The sequence below is a fragment of the Gymnogyps californianus genome, chromosome 4, assembly GCF_018139145.2.
Source record: "Gymnogyps californianus isolate 813 chromosome 4, ASM1813914v2, whole genome shotgun sequence".
NCBI classification, from domain to species: Eukaryota; Metazoa; Chordata; class Aves; order Accipitriformes; family Cathartidae; genus Gymnogyps; species Gymnogyps californianus.
This window is the reverse complement of record NC_059474.1, coordinates 32432253-32459245: the sequence shown is the minus strand read 5'-3', so window position 1 is coordinate 32459245 and position 26993 is coordinate 32432253. Positions and strand designations below refer to the sequence as shown.

General features: G+C 36.8%; 1 protein-coding gene across 1 annotated transcript in view; it reads left to right on the top strand.

Moving 5' to 3' along the window:
• SGCZ (sarcoglycan zeta) overlaps positions 1 to 26993 on the top strand; it is a 434991-nt gene that overhangs the window by 352715 nt on the left and 55283 nt on the right. The window contains exon 4 of the mRNA XM_050896531.1: positions 6701 to 6788. Within this exon, the coding sequence (XP_050752488.1) occupies positions 6701 to 6788 (88 nt within the window). The remainder of the gene's footprint in view (positions 1 to 6700; positions 6789 to 26993) is intronic.

Genomic DNA, 26993 nt, shown 5'->3' with positions numbered 1-26993 from the left:
ATTCAAGTTCCTTCGTGTTTGTTTAGTGCTAATAATAAAGTTAATGACAGAGAGTTTAGCTCTGAGACTCCTAGCCTTACGGATGTGTTGTTTTTTTAGTCCCTGGAGCTTTTTCTTCCACCTCCATTATTACCTACACATTTGCAAGGAAGGTTGCTAAGAAAGATGCTGATGTTCTGGTTCTGGACGATGGGTAAAAAGCTAAGGAATGCTCTCTCCATCCCCTCACAGCTTCTTTGCTCTGCTTTCTACTCGTCTTGATTGTGTCCTTCATATTCTCCTTCCAAACTTTTTGCGCTTAATTCCTCCAAGGCAGTCTTCATGCTTGTTATCCCTCATTTGCCTGAGCTCCAGTCATCCATGTAGTTATTGCAAAACTACTCAGTTGCTCTTTGACTCCCTTGGGCTGCTGGACTGACCAGAGAATGGAGTATTTTTCTGTTTCTTTCAGTTCCCATTTTGTTGCTATGGTGTGGTCAAATAACTCATGCATTATTGGTGCTTCTGTCTAGGTCATCAACAAGTTGATCAGCTTGTTCACTGTCACCCACAGTATGAGCCTCTAAAGCAGTAGACAAACTGTGGTGCTATGCAGCAGTGGGGAAACATGTTCCCTGTCTTTGTTAAAATCTTGCAATGCACAGCCACTGTGCGGTTAGATATGGAGAATGCCATGGTGAGTTTCTCAGCAAACTGAAGTCTACTACTGATTTATTTTTGGGTTTTTTTTTTTAATTTTTTAATGCAAAAGTATCTTGGAAATACAACGGTCATTCTAAGTCACTAGTTTATCAGGGAGGTTTGTTAAAAGAGCCCTGTAAGGAAAAGTCCTGCCATAACTATATTAGCTGCCTGTGCTGGGGATGGGCTCAAATAACAGAGTAGTATATAACCTTACATCCTTTCACAAACTGCCAACAGATAGAGATGGCAGATCTAGAATCCTGCCTACTTATTGCATTACTTTTTACATCTATATGACACTGTGTGGAGGTCCAGAAACCTGAACTGGTGTGCTTGCCCAAGCACAGGAATCATAAGAGAGCTAGTGCTTGCACTATAAGCTATGGTATACATATTGCTACTATTCCTAAGAGTACCAAAGTGGGTGGTGTTATCCTTATTAACTGTATTCTGAGCATAAATCTGGGATTATATTTAATCACACAGTGTACCATCTGACCTAGAGTAAACTAATGTTATATTAAACTAACTGGAATTAAATTACTTCATTTAAACTGTTTCTAATTTAAAGGGTGCATTTTGGAAATGCTCTTCAAAACTGAGCTGATTAGCTGGGATTACCTATTTGAATGGCGTACAAAAGGCATGAAATTTGTCCAAAATATGTTAAAAATAATTGAACCATCTGTAAAAAATGAGTGTTTTGCTATGATTGCTCATGTAGAATTTTTTTAGTAAAATGACTTTATAAAGTAATCTATCAGTCTGTCATATACTTACAGTAATCTGCTCATCTAATTCTGAAAATAAAATTTGACATTTATTAGTACTACACTGTGATCCTTACTCCAAAAAAAAAACCCAAAACCAACCCAACCTTTTTTTCCCCAAAATTTCCATTTTATTTATAACTGGATTCAGATTCAAGAAAGCTTTTTGAAAATATCCCCTAAATTAACTTGTTTATTTTTCCCTTTATGAATCCCAGCTGCAAACCTGTTTCACATAAGAAGTGACTATAGTAATACCATGTTTATCTGGTTTGCTTTTAATACACTATTGAAAATCTTGAAGTTGTAACATTTCGGGGCTTATAACAGGAGTCATCTCATACAGTATCACGAGCATCAGCTAGTTCTTGAGGTCCTCATATCTGTCAAGGAGCAGCGAGGGCTGACTGCTCCCTAAGGGGAGGGGGGAGCCAAGCAGGACAACCCTACCAGGAGGGGTTCAAATGGGGCTGGACTGAAATGAGCCCCCCCCAGGGGTGGGGAAGGCCCCGGGGAGGTTGGGCAGGGCCAGTAAGGGCTGGTGGTGCCCTCATGGCACCTGAGAGCATCCCTTTACAATATTTTAATTATTAGCATATTGTTATTATTAAAAGCTCTATGTAAATGTAAGAATGTTCTTACTATGTTGCTTTTTGGTTATCTACAGTATAGTTTTTGAAATGGCATCACAAATCATTTACTACCTCTTTTCTGAAGACCCAATTTACATAGCAGTGCAGAAATAGAAAGTTAAAGTGTTGTGTTAATGAGAAAGTGTATATATTGCCTACTATGCTTCATATAAAATTATATGTGGATTTTTTTAGGAAATTATTAACGAATTAGTAACATCAAAGACATTTCTGTGTCACTGTGTCATGCATCAGATATAAAGGATTATACTTCAGTACAGAATTTAAATCAGGAGAAATTATATTTGAGGTGAAAAGTTCTTACTCTGATACATGTGATTCATTAAGGATGGGGGAAAACCACAGAAAGTTGCGTTCCCCAAATAAAATCTTTTGCCTCAGATGTTTTCTTTTAAAAGGTTTAGCTTAAAAAAAAATAGACCTTCTCAAGATGTGAGATTCAGTATTTTATTTTGCACAGCAGAAAAAATGTTCCCTATTAAGATAAATGAGTTCAGAAATTATTTCCAGAAAAAAAAAAATTGACATAATCTCACTATCTGAAATTCTTTGTTCTTTTTGTTTTTTCACGTGTTTGCAAAGCAAGCTTTTCATTGTCCTGTAAATGGGCAGTACAGCTGAAGGAAAACAGCTTTCCACTAAGGAAATGGCTGCCATTGGTGTGTGAAGAATACTTAAAAAATCATCACATGAACAATATGACTTGTTCCACTTAAAGATTTTTCACTGGCTTTGCAGCATACGTGAAACTATTCCTGTAAATGCTTAACAAATACAGGTAATCTCAGAGCAAATTTGTATAGCACTAACTGCTATGCTTCATTCATCACACATTCTTGCAGTTCAAGTTAGAATTATAAGGAGTGGGAAAGAAGCCATGGTTATATGTATGCTATGCAAAATGAAGAAACAGGAGAGCAAGATCTGAATTTCCATGAGAGAAAGGGGAAGAAAAAGGTCAACTCTCCAGTTACAATTTTTTTGCATGTGCTTTTTATGGAGGAAGATTTCATAATATAGATTTCAGATTGCAGTACTGGATTTTAGGGACTACTTTGCTCCAAGACAGAATAATACTGGTAATCCGAAAGTGGTCTAAGTTTCCTGTACCTCAGGAAACTCCCTGCTCAAGTGTCCTGCACTACAAGTTCAGGCAGCAAGAACAGCTTCTCAGCTCAAGGGACTGGGGCTGCAAGTACGGCATGGCCTTTTCCAGGGGTAGAAAGTTTGAGATGGGCAAGAGAGACCTGTCTTTTTCTTTCTTTTTCTCATGCATTCAGAATAACTCAGGATCAAGAAATAATATTAGGTGATGAAGAACTTCTTCAAGGATGTTCCTTGGAGTTGCTCATGATAACTTCTACATTGTATGTATATGATTATATTCTAAATATGGAACATGTCTGTTCCTGATATTCATAACACTGAGCTACAGAAATACATGGAACTGATTTTATAGCACTACATTACTTTATTACATGTAAGGGAAAATGTTCTTTATGTTCACCTCTAAATGGAAGATCTGATATATAGCTGTATAATGTCAGCAACAGAAGTAATAGATCTTTGCCCCTTTTTTCATGTGTGGTACTGGTTTTCGTCCAGTATAACCTAAAGCCTTTCTCATTAAGTAAGTATACAAAAATTATTTACTAATATACTAATCTGGTTTTTTTTCTACTTTATCGGCTGTTGGGTGACATCAGCCTAGAAAATTATATCAAGAAAGTAACTATGCCTGTTCCTAGGTTCGTCTGACTTCAGAACAAATCTTCTTTACTTCCAAATACTTCCACGGTATTTGGAGAGCTTAATCATACAATTTTTTTTCTATTCTTTGTGTTTGTATATTCATCAAAACATTTTTTTTAATTTCCAACTTCCAGGAAAACAGTGTGATGACATACTTCTATCTCCCTTCTGACGTTTGAATGTAAAGTATTTTGTGGATTATCAAGTCTATTAAATTGCAAGCTGAAGTTCGCATCAAAAGAGTAGCAGATCTGGTGATCCAGGGAGAAAATGATCCAACATTTTTATGCCATAGATATATTTGTATTCATATGACTGACACTCATCTCACTTTATACTCATCTTACAGATCTATAATTCCACTGATTTCAGCTAAGTCTTCTCTGAGTTGCTAGCTCCTCTGAGTAGACTACCTTTGAATACCTTGAACCTCTGTCTTTAGGCACTTCCTGTGGAAAACAGAAGTGCAGGTAAACAGTGTAGATAAAACGCTGGACTGCTTAAATTGATAGGAGTTTTGCCACTGGGTTTTCTTTGGTCCAGAATTTAAGCTTGCAGCTCTATATTTGACCTCCAGGAACTAAGGAATATAGATTTAAATTCTTAACTTCTTCATCCCTCTTTTTATCTTTTAAATAAGACAAGGAAAGGAGAAGAAAGAAGGCTTGGCTCACCTAATTTTCATTATCCTGTACTTGAGAATTTGATACCCAAGGTCTTCATTTACAATTAGAGCCTGAGCACAAGAAACCTGAGAGGCAGATTTTAGCCTGCGAATCAGTGTTTGGAAGTGTAAGTTACCAAACCTTTAGCTGAGCAGGCAAAAATAGGCATGGCAGTACCCTCCTTTGCTAATGGTGAGGTTATTCTAACCGAGAAGACTGTTCTCCAAATACTGACTAAGCAAAAGTGAAAAGGGCTCCTTAATAATATACTTTGGCCATGCAGCTGTCTATTAGGACAACCTCCTTTCCCAGAGCAGCAGTTGCCTGGACTAATGATCTTCAAAGGACCATAAGGAAAGTGGAAATCAAATCAAGTGTTGAGAAAAAGGTCCTTAGCAGCTGCTTTTGTTGCCAGAAGCTCCCTTGATTGCATCAGATGTTTAGCTCAAACCAGTCACATTGAACACAGTGTCTCACTGATAATTATAGCTTTTTATCTAGAAAGATGGACAAGCCAAACAGTGACTTTCATCTGCCAGATTCCATGATGCAGAGCTAATTGGCAGGATGTTAGAGAGGTCATAGCATGGTCCAGTGAGAGATGAAACACACCTGAACTCTTAGAAATTAGCTCAGAATAATTTCAGACTTCCCAGGGAAATTAGTATCATTTAAAGTCATAGTGAAAACAATTGGGAAGAGTGTTTCTTGCAGAGGAAAGCCCTGGATTCAAAGGAAAGGATTGTAAGGTATAGAAAATTTAAGTGCAAACCTAATGCATCATTCAGGGAAAAATAAATCTTTATATATGGCTCCTGAACTCCTTTCCTTCTCTTCTTAAAAAACTTTCAAGCACAGGAAGAACCGATATACTAAGTGACACACATACACACACACAAGAAGTCTATCTAACTTAATATGGTCAATCCAGGAATGACCAATAATTGATGCCCAGGGAAGAATCTAAGAATAAAATGAGTATATAATAATTTTCAGAAATATTTTCCTAGCCCTTAGCCATTCCTATCCAAGGCTGTTTCCCCAGCTGTTTCTGTCAAGTGTCTTACTGGTGTTGGATAAACTTACCTAAGCACAGGTAAGTGCTAGCAAACTGCTGGAGGCATTAAGGTACCCATGGTCTCACTGCAAGTTTCAGGGGAAGAACACTGTGTTATCAGGTTATTCCAGGGAGGAAAATGCCTCTCTGCAACAACAGCCACCATCCTAATTTTCCCTCCTCTCATGCACTCACCCCTCTCCAATGAGAGGATGATCAGTAAGCTCTTCTTTTTTTTTAAGCTGGGTTTCTCTTGGCTCTCTGTTGAAGCTCTTCCCCTTTCCCATGCATCTGTCCTTCCCCTGGAGGAGTGGATCTGGCTCCTTATTCTTCAAGAAGCAAAATTCAGTTCTGTTTTCATTTCTGAGATTCCTTAAGCTGGCTTTGCACACAGGATATGCCTACGCATATATATGTAAACATTCCTCAAAAGCTTAAACCTAGTAGGATGCTGATAGCAATGTAGTCATGCTGCAAACTGACTTCAAAAATGTTAAGACCATGCTTAACATCATACAGTGTTTGTCTTCGTGCTACATCAGCTTGATCACTAATAGTACCTGTCAGGTACTATTGGCGGTGGGTCAGGGTTGTCCGTTATATGACCTCACCTTCCAGCGCTCTCTTTCTTTGCTTTTTGAGAATAATGATACCTTTTACCTTCAAAGAATGCATGACTGTGTTTGTAAGGTTTTAGTAAGTGCAATCCAAATACTATAGGTTGTACAGATTAAGAGAATAATGTAGTATAGTGTAGCTCACGTAGTTAGAAAAGTATATGTTAGCAATATATGGAAAAGGCTAATGAAACAGGTTTGTGTTAAGGCTTTTTGAATTTGTAACTTTGTAACCCTCAGGAAATAAAGCCCAATTTATATAAATTAAGTTCAGCTCTGATTTCTGAAGCAAGGATTCTATGCACAAAGATTTTAAGCTTAAAATAGTATTATTGTTATTCTCTTATAAAAATTTGGGTTGTAAAATACTTTATGAAACTATTAAAAAGGCTATTATATTTGACACAACTCCCCTCTCAGCATGCATGTTTATATTTAGTTCTAACTTAATTCTACCTCAATTTTTTGTTCTCTCATTTATTGTCTTATACATGTTTCCCAGGATAGCCCACTGGTCTTACAGTCTGACAGAAATGTAACAGTGAATGCAAGAAATCACATGGGACAGTTAACTGGACAACTGACAGTAGGTGAGTGTTCTTTATTGACTGTTTTGTATATCAGTTTAGTTTTATGAATAGGTTTCATTAACATCGAAGATAAAATATTGCTGAATAGTCAGAAAAAATCTCATCACCGTACCCAAATAAAACCAATGCATACAACGGACCATAAGAGCATGATTCAGCATTAGCTGAAGGCAGAGAAAGTAGAAATGCCTCAAAATATTTAGAACAGCTTAATGAAAAATGATTATTTTTGAGACAACTGTAACAAAACAAGCTAAAAAAAAAAACCTCAACAAAACATGTTTCAACAATTTCAGTGGGAAAATAACTATCATTTTCTTACAAGTTCTGTCAGTCTTCCATTACTTCAGTGGGAATTGGTTTGTCCCCATTACTCTTGTAATGCATTTGTATCAGCATATATTGAAAACAGTTGGAGTAACAGAATATTAAAAAAAAAAACCAAACCAAAAATCCAAATGCTTTCCTAGTCACTATAAAATTTAAATGGAAAGTGATCATACTGCCAGTCTGTCATTAAAATGCTGTCTGATATTTTGCAAAGTATAAAATATAGCAGATCAAAGTTCCAAATGAAATGGGAGTAAAAAATCCTTTACATATCTGTTCCACTTTTCATGTGTTTTTCCCTGCTTTTATTAAGTTTACCATGTTATACTCTGTTTTTAGCACACATCATACTTATTCTGTTAGTAAATATGAAGTAATATTTTTTGTATTTTCAGTACTAGAACAGCACTGAAGATATTCATTGCTTTTTAAGAATATTGGCCAAAAAATTCAGTACAAAGTAATGTTCTAAATCTGTTAGAAAACGATATATATTGACTGGGAATGGGATGAAAAATATACAAATATATATGTGTAAGATACTAATGTATATATAAATTTGAGGAGACACCCCTTAGACTCCATGTCTTTTCATTTTTTTCACTTTACTTCTGGATTAAGCTGTGTTTTATCCACTCTTTTTCCTCACGTGCCGAGGATATGCTTACAGTTTTAAGTTAAACTCTAGTTGTAATCTACACTGAGCTTTCATACTGGCTGGAGACAGTGGCTTCAAGTTGTAAAAAATCTTTGGCAAGTGCATACAGAGTGACACACCATCTGCACTGATTTCCCTGAATGACCACATCAAATGAGTGTGCAAAGGTAATCAGACTTGCTAGCAGATACAGATGAGGAAAATTAAGCTAACACCTGTTCTAGCCATATTGTACTTGCCCAGTGTGTTTATGGAACACGGTTCTGTTTCGTCTAGTAGCTGTGTTATTAAAACCTTCCGCTTCAGCTGGTAATTGCTGAAAGGTGAGTTGCCCATGGCAAACATTCACATTGGCTGAAATAGATACGATATTTTGATTGCTGACACTGTTCCTGCTAAGTGAATCCAGCACTGAAAATGTATGTGAGTGTATTGAGATTGACCTACTTAAAGGCATCACACTAGAGGTTAATATTCTAAAAACATAAAGGCCTGAAGAAAACATGTGTTCTTATGTTACCATCATTAGAGTGAACACTTGTAAGCTTCTTGGTGTGCAGCTGGTGCAGAGTGTCTGGAGAGTGGAAGTTTGCTAAATTGCAATATTGTATTTACATTATTTCTTATCTTTCTCTTCTTTTTCATAATGGCTATATGGCCTTTAGTCTTTCTTATATTAATATAAAAATCTGCTTCTTTATTTTTTATAAATTCTTCATACAGTATTGAATGCATATTAAAATATTCCTTATTTTCTTATTTATTATTTGATATTTCTTACTTGGGACAGGCATTCATAACTACCAGTACAATCACTAAAAGCCTGAACATTATACTATTGGAAATCAAAGAAATTAACAGGCACCTAAAATTCAAAATGTATTATTCTTGCCCTCCCTTCTAACAATCTTTGTTGTGTAAGGTAGAGCAGAGAAAGACAAGTTTTTTATTTTTGCCAAGGTAAATGCATGGAAACATCTGCTGAGAGAAAGGGAGGGGACTTTTCTATACCAGGTTTGCTGACATCAGAAAATATTTTTTCCTATTAGCTGTAAATATGCTCTGGAAAGTCCCTGCGTTCTTCAGAAATGCTCTTTGTGCCTTCACTGGTGCTGCATGCTGAAGCAGTTGTGTGTGTGGCTGCCCAGTGAAAGGGATGAAAATAAACAGTGGAGGAAGCAGTGAGGAGAAATATTTTTAAACTACAAAAAAAGTAAATTATTATGCCTTAGGGGAAAAAAATTATATAGTTAACAACTTTGAAATGTTTTTATCTGTTAACTCCTTTAAAAAGCTGAATAATAATTAAAAAACCAAAAAGACTACAGTTTTATATGCATGGCAGGAGCATTCTAAAAAGAAAGAAGGAGGCCTGTGCATTCAGGTGGATGATAATGTACTTCCTATACATGTGATATCATTGGCATTTTATCTGTGTTTCACAGGACATAAGTGATGTTACAAGGCAATAAATAGGCTGGTCTCTTGTCTTTTTCATGTCAAATTTTAGGACAACTAAAAATTCTTTCTGTGGTATTTTGAATTGTGCCATGCAAGATTAAGACAGCCTTAAGAGCATATAATTAAAACTGTAGCTGGAAGATAGATTAATGTAAATAAGTGGGGGTGGGGCTGGGAGGAAGAAGGCTATATGATCACCCAGGGAGATGGAAAAATTCCAGTGAAACTCTTGATAACAGGTATTCAATTCTGTGAGTGACTATGGAAGACAAAATATTTCTGTAAAGTGCATCATTAAGACATCTTGGAACACATCCTAATCTAGGAGGAGTGAAGAAAAAGTATACTAAAAAAAAAAAGAGATAGCTAAGAGTACTGGATGATTCAGTGGTTACATATTTAAATAGTGTAAAGTCAAGTCATGGCTCCAGGTCTTACAATACCAAGGCTGCATCCATTATTACAGTACAGTGTATTTATACTGACATTGAAAACAGTACGGAGAGAAAGTCACAGGTGTAGCAATGCTTTCTGTTGGGATCTACACCAACTGAGCTGGAAATTTTGGTTTGTGCTGTGGTCTATTCATGACATATGGTCAGGACACTGCCAAGTTTGTATCTGGATCTCCAAAAGGACTCTACAGCCTTCAGTTTTTAGACATGTCATTTAAGACTAACAGGGCAGATGTAGCACGGACATGAAGTATGTCTACAAAATAAAGATGTCAATATGACCATCCATTGATTTTTGTATCTAAGCTGGATAAAGATAAGTAATTACATCTCTCCCCTCCCAACCCTTACTTAGCAATACCCTTTGCATTATGCATTCTACTGAATTATCTTGACACAACCTTTCTCCCTGTTTAGTCAATGTTTGCACAGTTTAAAGCTATACGGAAAAAAGATCTGCTTCTTTTCCACCAATCTTAGAAATGCACAATAGTTGCTTACCTCAAGCCAGAAGTCTGTTGTCTCCATGCTGTCTGCACAGATCATATGCACCTCTCCTGGTTTTGAATGGAGGACATTAGGCTGACAAGTGCTAAAGGGATCAAAATTACATGTGGCTGAAAGGAGACATTTGAAACCCACATGTGTACTTACCGTAACTTCATCTTCAGATTTGGTTATTACTTCGCCAACTTTCCCATTTTTTCATGAGGTTTTTTTTCTTTTTTTTTTTCTTGCTGCAATAATTGCTTCTGACAGGTATTTCTGCTATTACTTGACCCTTTTCCATTCATGAAGATCCCTGAGGATATCTGAAACGTGCAAAAATGTGCACTTCATTTTTGCTAAGCTTTGGGCTCTTTAAGACAGAATCAGAACTCTCATAGAGGTCCAGAGCTATACAAGTCACAGCTTTAGAGAGCTCCTGAACCTGTAGCTCAACTCACTGAGATCTCTAGAGCCATGCAAATTGAGAAAAATTATTTGAATACCAATGAAAGTTATATCACACTTTTGCATTTACTTTTTGAAAACAGCAGGCAGATGTATAATTTTCAATTACAGCATTGGTAAAGACTGATAACAGTACTAAGAGATATAGCTATTCAAATAACTTGTCAGACTTCATGACACTTTCCATCCATTTACCACAAAATTTGTGTTGTGTATTCGAGACTTTTTTCCTTAAAAGTGTGCTTGCTTACTTGCTGTGTTCCACCAAGAATACATGGGGTATTGTGCAAAAACTATTGGACATTAGAAACTACAGGTATGTAACCTTGTGGGAGTGGAAATAGTCCCCGTCATCATTCTTACCTATATCACATATGCCAATCGCCTGTGCCTGTATCTACTGATACCTTACCAGGTAACACATCCTGCTACGCCTTCACTTCAGAGGTGATCAAAGTAACTCATTACCTAAATGTTGCCTGTGATGTTCCCTTTGCAACGTCTAGACATCAAAGACGATCTGAAGCAAGAGACAACATTTCAAGCATTCTTGCTTTTAGAATTACCTGTGATAGATCTTGTAATAATATGTGTGCACATGCTGCTCTAAATCTTTGATATCTATTGTCAGACATTTACTTATTTAAGATTATTATGAACTTGAACTAAGTATCCATTAAGGCAATGGAAGTAATAACACGCTTAAGTAACAATGGACAAGAAATGTTTCTATATTTTTTAATCTTGTTTGCATACATAGTAGTCTCAAAAGTAAGGTCTTTTCTCCTAAGTGTTTGTGTTGGGTTTGCGTAGCGAGGGAGGGGCTACACGGGTGGCTCCTGTGAGAAGCTGCTAGAAGCTTCCCTGGCTCCAGCCTGGACCCGCCTCTGGCCAAGGCCGAGCCAATCAGCAACTGTGGTTGCGCCTCTGGGATAGCTTATTTAAGAAGGGGAAAAAAAACCTCCCGTGGTGGTGTGAGAGTAAGATGGAGGAAGAAGAAGAAGAGAGGAGGAGGAGGAGGAGGAGGAGGAGGAGGAGGAGGAGGAGGAGGATGACGACGACGACGACGACGACGACAACAACAACGACGAGCAGCAGCAGCTACAGTAAAGAGAGCAGGAGAGGAAGAAGAATATGGCAGAAGAAGAGGAGCTCCAGTGGGAAGTGGGATGTGAAAGAAACAACCATGCACACACCGAGGTCAGTGAAGATGGAGGAGAGGGCGGAGGTGCTCCAGAGCAGAGATTCCCCTGCAGCCCGTGGTGAGCTGGCAGGCTGTCCCCCTGCTGCCCATGAAGGGTTAATGCTGGAGCAGAGATTCCCCTGCAGCCCATGGAGGACCCCAGGCCGGAGCAGGTGGCCAGGCCCGGAGAAGGCCGTGACTCGGTGGGAAAGCCCACGCTGGAGCAGTTTGCGGAGGACTGCAGTGCGTGGAAAAGGACTGGAGTTGGAGAGAATCATGGGGGCTGACCCCTGTGAGAGGGACCCCATGCTGGAGCAGGGGAAGAGTGTGAGGAGCCCTCCCCCTGTGGAAGGAGCAGCAGAGACAATGTGGGACGAACTGACCGCAACCCCCATTCTTGCCCCCCTGCGCCGCTGAGGGGGGAGGAGGCAGAGATATCGGGAGCAAAGCTGAGCCCAGGAAGAAAGGAGGGGCGGGGGGAAGGTGTGTTTCTAAGATATGGTTCTATTTCTCATCATTCTACTCTGATTTGGAGCTCCTCTTCTTCTGCCATCTTCTTCTTCCTCTCCTGCTCTCTTTACTGTAGCTGCAGCTGCTGTTGCTCATCCTCCATCTTATTCTCACACCACCACGGGAGTTTTTTTCCCCTTCTTAAATATGCTATCCCAGAGGTGCAACTACAGTTGCTGATTGGCTCAGCCTTGGCCAGAGGCGGGTCCAGGCTGGAGCCAGGGAAGCTTCTAGCAGCTTCTCACAGGAGCCACCTGTGTAGCCCCTCCCTCGCTACACAAACCCAACGCAGCATTGCAGGAAGAGGGTAGTTTCAGAGCGGTCGTACACATACGCCCTTTCCTCACAACAGGAAAAAGGAATAGAAGGGCTCAACTCCTCTCTCTCTTATCTATGTGGTTGTTGTATTTTCAATAGTAGGGTGCTGGGGAGAGAAGGGATGATGTTGTTTTACAATCCCTTGTTAGCTGCTTCTACCCTTCAACTGGGCAAATATGGATCAGAACTTAATTGTCAGGAACATATAAAATAAAGCCTTTCTGCTTTCTGTTACAGGGAGGTTTGCCTACCTGTAGTCCCAAACTACAGTGAAATTTCAAAAATCTAGAATATATTAAACATTCTGCTAATCTAATTTTCATATTAAAGCAATTGCTCTTGTAACCACTGTGGTGCAGTAGGATTATGAATATTGTTAAGAAGACATGTTGCAAAAACAAAGTCAGATAAATGAGTTATCCATTTCTCAGCATTCTCTGAATTTGTATTCCTTAACTAAAATACAGACTGAAAAAAAAAAATTTTGGTCCTTAAAACCACTTTAATGTGTGGAAATCAGAAATGCAGGCAATTCACTTCTACCATACCTAGATGAATAAGTAGTCCAGCTTTTACAGTGATGTACAAAGAGGAGTATTTCATATTGAACTTCAGAATGAATATGTAATAGCTTAAAATCTTCTTTTGGGGCATTTTATCATTAATCAGGCTAGCAAAGATTTTTAACTTATAGTTAATTCACTCCCTCTTCCTTTTCTAATCCAAAAAAATGAACACAGAATCTGTAATTTCTGTGCTAAATTACTTGCATCGCTTACATTTTTTCAGATGTTTTTGCGCCTTAAATGGAATTTTCTGTTGAAAATTACTGTTGTCTAATGTTTTCCCTTGTTTTAAGTCAGTTTCCTTGCGATTCAGAGAATATTTAGATAACTTATACAGCAAAATATTATGCATTCTAAGTATACAAATTTTACAATATAATGTTTCTTACCAAAGTTTTATAGCCAGCTAAACACTCTTTCCAAGTATAGGAATATAAACAATTTATCAGGAGGTGAAAATACAGCTCATCTGCTAGTCTGTGGTACAAATCCATGGTCAGATCTTTTAAACAGAGGTAAAAGTGAGATAAATTGCCCTTTTTTAGTACAGGTTAGCTACCTTGTACTTAATTGTAGAGTTAAAGGATCTCTTTCAGCTTCAGGAATCACTACAGAAGGTACAACAGAGCGGTGCCTGAGAGGCCATATGGCTTTACGTCTCCTCCTGGCAAAGCGCGCGAGATGAGCCAAGAGGCAGTCAGAAAGTGAGCCATGTTGCTCATAACAGTTGAAACGTCCAGCTGGAATCTGAGTCTCATCCCTTCTCATAATTTACAGTGCAATGTGACGTTGCCTCAGTTTCTGTCTGTCTAGTCCCTGGAAAAGTCTTTTTACAAACCATCTGCGCTATTACAGGTTTTGTAATAGGAGCTCGCATAAAATATATTCAGATATGCTCTTAATGACTTTGGCTAAGCTATCATGACAATCTATTCCCATTAATTAAATATCTTGAAGTGCAGTATTAGGAAAATTGTGAAGCTCTGGAAACTGGTCAAAACCTCAACCTCTTTGCCAGCACTTTGATGGGTCTGCCAAAGTAGCCTTTTAAAAATTAACATGTTATTTATTTGAAATTCATCCATATTTCTCCTGCAATTCTCTGTTTAAGTCGTCTTCCAATAATAGAGAGCCTCTCGACTTGTTTGTTTTGATTCAACATCACAAGGCAGTAATAGTTAATGGACTAGTAAAAACCAGTTGCAAACAACTCTTCCAGCTTTTACTTCTGTTTCACTTGTAAATTAGTTGCATCGTTCTCTGTATTAATCTGCATGTGTATATTTGACATTCAGCAGTGATGAACTTTGGCTCTTGTGACTAGCCCTTGCATTAACTGGATTGAAAAATAATACTTTTTTTATACATCCATTATGTAATTAACTCATAAAACTATTAAATATACTTGGTATCATCAACCATTTGCAATCCACTTCGTGTTTGGGTAACAAGATCTCTTTGAAAGAGAGAGATACTTTACATAGTACTTCAGATTTCTTTTAATCATTTAGGTACATTTTCAATTTTTAAGCAATATCTTTCACATCTTTAAGATACTCTTATTGTATGTTATCTGCAGATGTAACACTACATTGCTGTTTAATATTTGAAATGCCCTATGGTGTAAAATATATCTTACATCTCCCTTATGAATTGCCGCATGAAAACTGTGCTATAAAAATAAAGAGTAGTAAGCTATTTCTCTGTCACTTATTAGGACCAAGTGGTAATTCTTTCTGGTAGGTCTGGCCATTATTTAACCTGAAACCTCCACCCTGAAATACAAGAGCATACCGTGTCAGTTGATATGTCAAAAATTAAAAATTCCCCATGAATAAACACAAAGGCAAGCAGCAGTAGGACAGTAATTAAATTCTGTGCAATTTCTGCATGGTTATTTCAGGGGCGAGTGTCCTTGTGCATTATTGGTTTTAAACAGCGTAGCAAAGAAGGTCTATGCTGTGGATATAAGATTCCTTGCTTTAAGTTTTATCATCCTCACTAGCATGTTATACATAATCTTCTCTGAATCTTAAAAATAATCACTTTTTGTTAAATTATTTAAACACTACATCAGTACTTCCAGAGCTGGGGTCTTGAGACCTCTTCCTCTTATTTCTGCATTCGATACATTTTTTTCTTCTTTCTGCCTTCTTCAGACTCTAAAAGTTTTCAACATTTGAGTCTTGATCCCACTTTTCTTCTTTTCTTTTTCTTTCCCTTAGTCTGAGCTCAGGAAAACTATTTCCAGTTTCTGAGGTACAGCTCATGTTAGATCATATCTGAAGTTGTATTGATCTGACATGGAGAGCACCTTTTGTTGTCTGTAATGGACAGACAAAAAGAAAAACTTACTTTGTACTTTTATAACTAGTCTGATACTTCTCTCTATAGAATTTGTAGCATGGACAAAATACATGCAGGTTATTTTCTCTCTCTTTTTCTAAGTTTATTCATCATCTATGTTTGGAAGGAATTTTGAGGTCCTGTACCTGTTTTTCAATGTATTTTTGTTTCCATAATCTAGAGCTGGTTTGGAAAGGACAAGCACATGGAGGAAAAGATGCCTTTTCAAAGTCAGAATATGCATTCTTAAGTTTGGACTTTAGAAATCCTCCAAGGCATATGCAGCTACTGGGCAGTGTGCTTTCTTTTTTCTTCTGCAACTGCTCCAATTTTCTTGTATATATTCACTATAAATCTTAATTTTCGTTGAGCTGCTGTCATGAAATTGGACATTTTTTCTTTTACCCTTGGAAAAGTTATGAAGCTGCATCAGAGGAAGTTCAGATTGGACTTTAGGAAAAGGTTCTTCACTGAGAGAGTGGTCGGTCACTGGAACGTGGTTCCCCAGGGAAGTGGTCACAGCACCAAGCATTCAAGGAGAGTCTGGACGATGGTCTCAGTCATATGGTTTAGTTTTAGGCAGTCCTGTGAGGAGCAGGGAGTTGGACTCGATGATCCTTATGGGTCCCTTCCAACTTGAGATATCCTATGATTCTTTCGAAGGCGTATAGAATAAATCCATGGAGGGGAGCAAGAGGGACAAGTAGCAGGTCTTCCTCAGGAAGCCTGCTGGAAGCCAGACTTCAAGTGAAGCCTCAGGTCCCAGCTGCTGACAGTTGGTGCTGGCAGGAATAGCCGGGCACGCAGAGGACTGGCCACGTGCTGGCTTCCCGCAGGATAACCTTTGGAAAAGCAGCAGCCACAGGCCCCTTTTCTCATGAGAGAGCAATAGTTAATGTTCTATACCCACTGTCATTTCAGATATGATGGCAAAAGAATGAAATGGAACACTAAATCAGTGTTTTCCAGGCAGAGATTGTGGAGGGAGAGCACGAGTGCAGTGGTGACCCTGTGCAGAGAGGTGTCTGATACGCTAGGTATGAGCCTCAGCTTGGGGCCTTAGTATTTCATCTCAATGCTACCTTTGACTCCAGAGCATCTGTAGTGAGACTGGACATACGCTGAAGCAGATTTCAATTATCAATGGCTCTTTTGCCAGTGGTACAGCAGTCCTCTGCTTACTTTTCTGCTTTATAGGCTTTTTATTTTACCTTATTGTATTTCAAATGCAAGTCTGGATGTTTCCACTGTTTCTAGAATATTGGCACTGAAAACTAGGAAAAAGGATATTCTGTTTCAATTGTCAAATATTTTATCCTTAGTATTAAAATATATATTTTTTTTTCCCTGTACCATACCAGAGGACATGGAAATACGAGCAGTGGTTGGATTTAATTGTAGAAGTAAAGTCTGAGTGGGAAGAGGTCATTAGTGGTTTGCATGGTGGTACAGAAGTGTTAGTGTTTAAACATTAATCCATTGCCATCTGTCCTGCTGTTGTTACCCACACGCTGTTGGCCAATACAGACAGCATAACTACTACCCAAATGTTCAGAGCAGGGGAGGAGAAGTGATTTCCTTTTGTAGGAGAGAGATCCCAAAAGTCAAAGAAATAGACATTATTCGGAGGTATTTAAGTAGGTTTTGAGGGATACAGCATACATCTTCAAAAGATGGTTCTAATTCTTTGTCTTTAGCTTTATCAACTGCTAATACTTCATTTAACTGCAAAAACAGGTGCTGTGCATGCATCGTGACATTCACAAGGCTGCTGCTGGGTGCTAAGCATTATTAAATTACCTACAGCATCTGGCCTTTAGCAAGTCCCTGACAGGACATTAAGATTTTATTTTTACCCCTTTTTTTTTCCTGACGTTCAGACAGCTCATTAATATTGATAAGAATATATTATTCTGATAGGAGTGGCTTAGGTGAAGGACAAAATAAGGGCAAATAAATAAGAAGCTGGTTTTTAACTTAATTAAATACAAAAACATAATTTAAAAAAGAAAAAGAGAAGAGCAGTGAGATCTTTCTGATGTTCTCCTTTACTTCAGAGCTACAGAGAACACTTGGAAGAAGAAACTCAACAGCATGCTGCTGCTGTTAAAGATGTTGAAGTGACAGCAAAGAGATTTATCCAAAATACGGGTGAGAAGTAATTTGATTGTAGACTTAGAGTGTTTATTCAGCTACATTATCTTTAAAAAGTCTGAGTTCTATCAGTTATCTTACTGAGCCAGCTATGGGAAATTAGCCTGTTTCTATATGTGAAAGAGATTTTGACAAGTGGATAGTCAGGCTTGGAAACATTTGTCTGTTTGTCCATGAAAATTATCTGTCCATAGAAGATCATGATCCTCTTAGATCACAAGTTCTAGTTCGTATCTATTAGGTGACTAGTATTAAAAAATAACTTTAAAAACTTCTGTTTTCTAGAATTTCTCCTCACATGTTGTTAGACTATCAGAAATTGCATCTTACTGCTATGTTAAAATTATTTTGTGTTTTTAAAAACACTAATGTCAAAGTTTACTTTCTATTTGTGGCACTGCTTTGTCTGAGTCCTATAAAAATATGCAGTTCCAAAACCAGCTTCAATGTATAACACTGAAACTTTAATAACACATTGGAAAATACAAGTTAATATCCATAACTAGAACGTAGCTGGTTTGTTGTGCTTATTTATCAAGATAATTATGTTTATTTGCCTTTTAATTATTCTGCCTCCATTCAGAACAGGATGGAGTTTCAAATTCCATATTATGCCAATATTAGAGACGTTTAATTGTGCCATTTGTAGATGGGCAGAGTTGTCTTGATGTAATTTGTCTCAAGCATGTACAGGACATTTAAACATATTCTTAATATGGATTTTTAAAATTTTGATAATACATAAATATATCTCTGAAAATACCTTCTTTTTCTTTAGGTTATTCTTAGGGGGATAAACTTTGCAGTTGCAGCTGAATTATGAACAGACGGCACTGAATTAATGATTAGCTGAATATTTTAAGATTTCGACTAGATTTTTTTTCCTGTGAAGAAAAGCATTCCACAAATCTGAAATTACTTAGTCACTGGGAATAGTTATCACTCACTGAATCACTAACGTCAGTTATAGACCAAAATAATACAGGGTGAGCATTTTTTCAAAATCAAAATTAAGGACTACATTGCCTTTAAAATAAGTTATTCCAACATTAGAGTCCCAAAACTTCATGAGGTTCCTTTTGTGATGTTTTGGACAGATGTTTTGTTTGGAGAAGCTGTTTTGTTGCCCTTCTCTCACATGTATTACCAAGGCACCTGGACTCTTTACCACCTTAAAGTTGTCAGACACTAAAAGCTTCCTACCTGTTTTGCTTCTGGAATGGAGAAAGTGGTTTTCTGTTACAGAAGAGGATGATGGGATGATTCTGACACTCATCTGTCTTTTAAGAAGGAAAGGGAAATTTACTAATCTTCTCTCTCTAGTTTGGTCTTTTTTGGGTCTTCGTTTGCTTGTTTTGTGGGGGTTTTTTTGTTTGGTTTTAACTTCTCTTCTCCATGGAACTTATACATGAAGCCAGATGCTAATTTACCACATCTATTTTTCTCTGTGGTGGAGTGATTCTAGCTGGCTTGCCATATTGCCAAAGCAAAAGCTTTCAGCAAGTCCAGATAAAAATTCCACCTATGCTGCAGGTCTTGCCTCTGAATTTATACATCCATCTGCATCTAGGTTAGATTTCTTTCCAGATACAAAATCATACATTCCTTTGAAGATACTTCAGATTTCCCCATGATACTAAACTTGTTCCGTTACCATAAGATCCTATTCCCAAGGGTATAGGGAATATAGCCTTTCTAAGTGGTATATTTGAAAGGTAGACAATCTGGGAGTGATTCAAATCACAGATAAAGATGTAGAATTTAAGTGTCAGCGGGGTAGGAAACTGAGGTAGATGTCTTCATCTGTGAACTGAATTGCATCTTCTATGTTGCAAGTCAACAATGAACTCCATTGAGAACCTTAGTAAGAAGAGACACTTCCAGAAGCTAAGAGCCCAAATCTGCTTTTATCCTGCTTCTGCAGCTTTCCTGGCCCTTGTCCCACTGTCAAGGGCAAGAAGACAAGTAATTTCCTAAATGGATAATACAAAAATCCTGAGAGCTGGGCTAAGCCATCATCATCTTGTGCTATCATCGTAATGGATGCTAGTTGTTTGGAAATCTACAAATGCAGTTCACTGATCTACTTAGTAGCAGAAGGGTTTAAAATTATCATTTTCTGGTCATCAGGCTATAACTTTTTACTCTTGTTTTACTACCCAGTAGTACCCAGTGGTAACCTTTTTATAGATTAATCCTATGTATCTTCTGCTATTTTGTACATACTTTCATTAAATCTTTCTCAGGTAAAGCATGATTATATTAAATGCTAACACCTTTGCACAGATAACTTCAGCATATTTGTACTCTCTAGCTAAAGCAGATAATCTGAGAAACAGTCACTTTGGAAAAAAATAGATTTTCTAGTCCTCCGTATGTTATAGCTATCAGTGTTGAATTCATTTTATAAAAATGTAAAACTTTTTTTTTTTTACATTCCTTTTCCAAGAAAGCTTCTAAGTACTCTGGTAGCTTGTATCCTTTGTTTCAGTCTCCTCCTCTCAAAATGTGAGGAATTCAATTATTTATCTCAAAAAGTTTAATTTGCATTCAGAAACCTTTTAACAGTCTAATTCAGTACATTGTGAATAATGTTATACAATATTTTCTAGTCACAATAGGTTATATTTGAAGTCCATGGAAAACTGCCAAAAGCATCTGGAAAAATAACTTGTATCTTTTTAATAAAATCGGGGCGGGGGGGAAAAGGAAGACTGAAAACTAACCTCTGAATAATAAGTGTATATAGAGAATATAAGTAAAAATATTTAAGTTAGCTTTTAATTTATATTAATAAACCACCAAAAATCTTCAAAATACCTACAGAGTAGGAACAAATTTCAGAATGACTGTGTTTAATGCCTACAGAGAATATTACCAGCAAGAAAGACAAAACTGAAATGCTTTTCTTTTTGAATAGTCACAAAGCAAGATACATAACAGTTAGTAAAAAAGGTCACAGGGTAAAATCAGGAAGAGAAAAGATAAGGAATCATTAGGTGACATGAACGTATTTCACTTCATTCAATTTCAGTTCCAGTTCAGTTCACCTCAGAATGATAAAGCAGGCAGCAGAAAGGTACTTGCACTATTAGCAATTATTTTAGAGTACATAGGTGAGAGATAAGGTCTCAAAGGATGCAAACAGGTCAAACATCAGATCTGTTTTGAAGAAAAGAAAAAAGCAAGGTTGTAGAGATTTACAGATAAGTGATTTTCAGTAGAATTTCTGGGAAATTTTTAGAACATTCAATAGAAAAGTCAGACTAAAAGTCTAACCTAAAGGAAACATATAATGATAAATAGAAACAGTTTTAGAGAGGAATGAATGACCTTATGATCTGCAAGATGTTGTATTTCCCAAGGAGAAATGTAACATTCCTGTTTTGTCTTTGAGGTTCATCTGTGTAATGAAGAAATTTCATACTCCCCTTACTGTCTTGTGCATGCTCTTGCTATTTGATTTGAATGTGCTGTTCATTAAGCACAGCATGAGGTCAGGTATCTCATACTATGTATTGTTCTTTTTTTAACTCTCATTTCTTTTCAGTGGAATACGCTGTAAATAATATACTTCAGTTACTTAGTAGGCAATTTTGGATTTTAATAAAACATGTAGTGGCCAAACAAAGTAACAGTAACCTTATAGCCTAACTCGGCTAACAAAGACAATGGAAACTTTCCCATTGATTTTGTATGGAAATGTAATGCACAGACTACTCCAGTAAGCCTCAGCTTCTGAAAGGTATATGATCAGCTTTGTAAATTATTTCAGTTGTAAAAACCAATTGCATCACAGAAAGCTAAAAATTCCAAGGTTGAGGATAATGCTGAAAACTTGGAAAATTCTCTTAGGATTAGTACTGTTCAGGTTGTATTCATCATGAGGAAGAAAAATTGATAAACTTTCTATTCCCATTCACACTTTGGAGTACTCCAAAATACATTAGAGTTATAATTAATTCATTTGCGTGAGCTGGACATTTGAGCTTGTCGGTGAAAGCTAAGTTGATAAAGGCAGCTATAAGAAGACTTTAACGCAGTGTGGCTATTTACTGATGTCACAAAGAAAGATTCCTGGACAATAGAGGAAAACATCCCCAGGAAAGATAATGCAATAAGGCTGGTAAAAAAAAAAAAAAGTATTTATTTATAATTTAATCTCTTTGTTATTTACTTTGCATTTAAATACATTTCATTTAATAATTCAATTTTAAATTTAGCCATTTCTATGTATTGTTATTTATTTAAAATATATTTATTTTATATATTATTTATAATACATTGATAGTATTATGAGAAAAATCAGTCAGATGGGAAACTCATTATACTTGCCACAAGCCTCAATTCAACTATCTAGCTCATGTTTTGAATAAACTAAACTTAATGAGATTATAAATAGAGCAAAACATACAGTCCGAAGTCTTACACACACAATTGGGTGCCTGGCATATCTTCTTTTGGCTTGCTTACCTTTCTTATCTAAGGACCCATATAAGTAATCAAGATATTATAGCTAAAGTTACAATCTGTCAGCTGAGCCACAGGAGCAGACAACGCACATGCTTTTAGCCATTACAGAAGCAAAATAACTGTGTTAACTTAAAGCTCAAGCAACCTTCAAGAAGCACATTTTACTTCCATTCATCCATGTGTATTGCTCATAGCTGAAGAAACCTATGGACAGCTGTATCAGATCAGACTAAAGGTCTGTTTAGCCATGTAATTTCTGAAAGTCTCCAACAGAAAATACCATGTGATAGGGATAGTAGAGGAAAAGCACAGACTTGCTCTTGTGCAGTTGTGGCCTCATACTGGAGTAGCATGGAGAGTGCTGTCTGCTGCAACTTTTATACAACTTTCATATATATATATTCATACCAGGGGTTCCACCATCAAGATCCACCATCAAGATGCACCATGAAGGCAGACTGAGGGAAGAATGTATTCTATCCATTGCAAAGATGACAAGCAATATTTTAGGTGTGTCTTTTCATGAAGTTCCTAGAAGTAAAATCTGCCTGGGAGGGCAGAATTTTCCTATGAACTTCCATTTGACCGAGTCCTAAACCTGTAATAGGACTAATCTTTCATGGATACCAGTGGGTCTGTAGATCATGAAGAAGGAATATACCTGTTGTCTGATTCAGATGACTCTACTTAATTTTCTTTGTTCGTATGTATTTCTCTTATATAAATGTGTGGCTTATCCCTATGCTAATAATTTATGTTGGCAGTTGGTATTATTCACTGTAGTCTGATGCTAAAAAAGGTAACAAATATGTGCACTGCTTCTTCTGTTCTAGCACTTGCTCCAGTTTCCCTTGTCTGAGTAGGTAATCATTCAGACCAGGAAACCTCAAAGGTCAACCTCTCCTAAAAGTAGTTGCTTTCTGACATCTCCATCGCATAGCCATCAACTACTGACAGACCCAGCTAGGGGGTTTTTTAACTGCTACGTTCACCCTTTTATGATATAACGAAGATGGTCCCTTCCTTTCCTCAGCAAACAGAACACAGACTATGTTCTGATTGCTGTGAATATTTGCTTGAGTAGATGTCTTGCTCTCAGCTGAAAGCTCTCTTTATTCAAATTCCTCAATGCTTCTGTTCAGCTGGTATGAGTCCTTCATTTGCATTATTGCATTTGCATTCACTGAAAAATTTCTGAGACCTCTGGTGGCCAAAATAATATAATATCTAACATTCCTATGAATATTAACAACATTTTATCTAGGAGTATATTTCACAAATATTGATTTTAGACCCAGCTGGGGGTTGAATCTTTATTAAAAATGCTTTATCTCTTTTATCTCCGATCTCAGAAGCATCAACACATTCTCATAAAAGTAACTTTCTTTGTCATCCAAAAATATCCTGCATTTAATAAGTGTTTAAATAACCCATTTTTCATTGAAGAATCAGAAGACAGTACATTGAATTTCCTTATGATTTGCATTTACAAAGATCATAAATTCATGGTAATTCCCTTTGAATTCTAGGCCCCATATTTAATTTAAACTGGTTGATTTCTTATCTATTTCTATGTCTGAATTTGTTGTCTGCCAGGTGAACATGGAAGGTGATTTAGAAACCAGACACAACTGCTAGTGTTCATTTACATCTGATATATAAGCACACAAGATGTCTTTATCAACAGAAGAGAAAAAACGTAACTTCTTGTGTATTTAGTATTGTTGATAGTTACTATTCCTCATGCATCTCAGTCTCAACTTACGTTTCAGTAAGTTGAGAATGAATGGAAATGCATTGTAGATGGCTGGAAATAGACCAGAAGACAAAGCAAAGCAAATGTTAGCTTCACCCTGTTTTTAACGTTTGTGTTACTTTCGTTGTTGTTGGTAGGAGAGGGAGTGGAGCACTTTACTGCCATGAAAGAAAGAACATATGATCTTCTTAATACATAGGGTTAAAGTCCCAAACATATTTTGTGTGCTAAATGAGTAATGAGCAGTGTTAGATATTCTTAAAAATCTAAAAACTAAGTCTAAAGTAATGTTTGAGTGGAAACTGTTGCAATTAGGGAAATTATGACTTTTAGTTTGTCTATCTTGTCTCCACAGTAAAGACTTTCTACATCACTTTTTATGTTCACAAGTATTGTACAAGCATTATTACCTCTATTATATCATTTTATGGAAAACTGGAAGGGAGATGAACTTTGTGGAAAATAGGAAAAAAAAAAGACCTCAAACCTGAATATCCTTTCCCACAGCGAAAAACATGATACAGTGCATTATAAAGCAAAATATGCGTAACCACAGAATTAGTTGAGAAGAGGTTCAATCTGCTGGTAGGGGAAATCCGGACGGGCCAGCAAGCTGTAATGTCTGTACATGCTCTCCAAACAGTGAAAAAACCCACTATATGCTACCCAGGATGAGCAGCAATTTCCACAGCAATAAGCTTTGTAGTAATGCCAAAAAAACCCCCACTCAAACTACCTATGCGCACTTATCACATACAGAAAATTTTATCTCATCTCTTAATAACAACCATCAACAGTTTACACTTCTGTCATGTGATTACGGTATTATACAAATCAAGATTTTTACCCGATCAGCATTAAATCGTATTTGGTAAATGGAGTGTTTACCCTTCCATCTTTAAAATTGTATCTTTATAATCATATCTAAACCTTGGAAGACTGGTGAGTTCTTGGTAGTATTTATTATAATTCCAAGTAGTGGTTGTAATTTGTTTTCCTGAATAATAATAAACTAGTACAAGGCATCATTGACTTTAAAAAGCAGAACGTTAAAAGCATGCATTCTTCATGGTTGTTATTATGGTATTAGTTAATAAGTAAGTCAAGCTAGACACTGTACAAATTCAAAATAGACACAGTACTTGTCTTGAAATTTAATCTCTATTAGTGTTAATCTCGGTTACAGTACTATAATTTTCTGTATCCATATTGTATGCACTGCCCAACATTTTCCTTTAACACATCTTCACTATAGCTAAAATGAATAATTTTATGCTTTATACCATTTTTAACATAGCTGGTTTAATGATAGTTTTGACTATGCACCTGCTGTGCAACAAGCGTGTGTTATAAACCATCATTATATACGATGTATGGATGAATATGAAATGTACTTTTTTTTATCTGCATACTTTAAATGAATGGAATTTCACAGAAACTTAATAATTTAATTCAGTATTATACAACTGAATTTACAAGTGAATAATTTTCCTAGACACAAGATGACAAGGGATTTTACCATGGACATCCCTTGATCTTGATTAAAGCTATTAAGAAGCTGACTGCATCTCTAGTATGAAGTAGGTTAGTAGTTGTCATGGTTTAACCCCAGCCAGCAGCTAAGCACCACGCAGCTGCTCCCTCATTCCCCGCCCTGCTCCCAGTGGAATGGAGAGGAGAATCAGGAAAATAAGGTAAAACTCATGGGTTGAGATAAGAACGGTTTAATAACTAAAGTAAAATATAATACTAACAATAATAATAATAATGAGATATAATAATAATAATAATTGTAATGAAAAGAAATATAACAAAAAAAAAAAGAAGAGGGAAAAAAAGAAAAAAAAAAAGAAAAAACCCCGTGATGCACAATGCAGTTGCTCACCACCTGCTGACCGATGCCTGAGCAGCGATCTGCACCTGCTGGCCAGCTGCCCCCAGTTTATATACTGGGCATGACATTCCATGGTATGGAATATCCCTCTGGCTAGTTTGGTCAGCTGCCCCGGCTATGCTCCCTCCCAGCTTCTTGCACACCTGCTTGCTGGCATAGCATGGGAAACTGAAAAATCCTTGACTTAGGATAAGCGCTCTTTAGCAACAACTAAAACATCAGAGTGTTATCAACATTATTCTCACACTAAATCCCAAACCCAGCACTGTACCAGCTACTAAGAAGAAAATTAACTCTATCCCAGCCGAAACCGGGACAGTAGTGTAGTATAAAGTAGCACAGCTAGAAAGCTTTTCAGATAGCCATGTGTTTGGTGGAAATTACCTTTCCATACAGAATTTGGAAGATAGATTTTCTTGCATGTTTCTCTGGACTGAAGTATGCATTATTCAAGCAGATATGATTTGCTGAAAATAAGCATAGTGGATAGTGTGATTGCTCTACAAGTTTGAGCTAAAAATTTCAAAATATCTTCTTTGTTCATGCACAATATGCTAAGAGGTGATTCTCTCAACATGTTTGTTAGTACTGTTGAAGATTCAGACATTTTATGAGACGTGTATGTTTCTAGAGTGTTTTTGGAACACAGCAATTTGCATTACACTAAGAAGATAATACACTAATATGAAGATTCAGACATTTTATGAGACGTGTACATTTCTAGAGTGTTTTTGGAACACAGCAATTTGCATTACACTAAGAAGATAATATACTAGTATATTGCACATGCAACTGCTTACTCTTATTTCAACTGGGAAATGAAATGTAATGAAACAGAATTCCATTTTGATAACATTGATTACTCTGTAGGCAGTTTAACTTTTCAAAACCATTTTTGTAACATTCACATCTGGTTCTACATCAAAGAGAAAAACTTAATGTATTATGTTCTGTTAGTAATCTCTCAAGTGGCTTGAATACACTAACCACTGTTTCAGCAATAAGTGCATAATACTAAGTGATGCACTGTTAAGTACTGAGTGCAACATAAAGTAAAAGCCCATTTCTTTTAGCATAAAAAAGCAGAGTTATATCCTGTAATGATATTTTAGACTAGCTGAATTCTAGGTGTTAATTTTATACAATG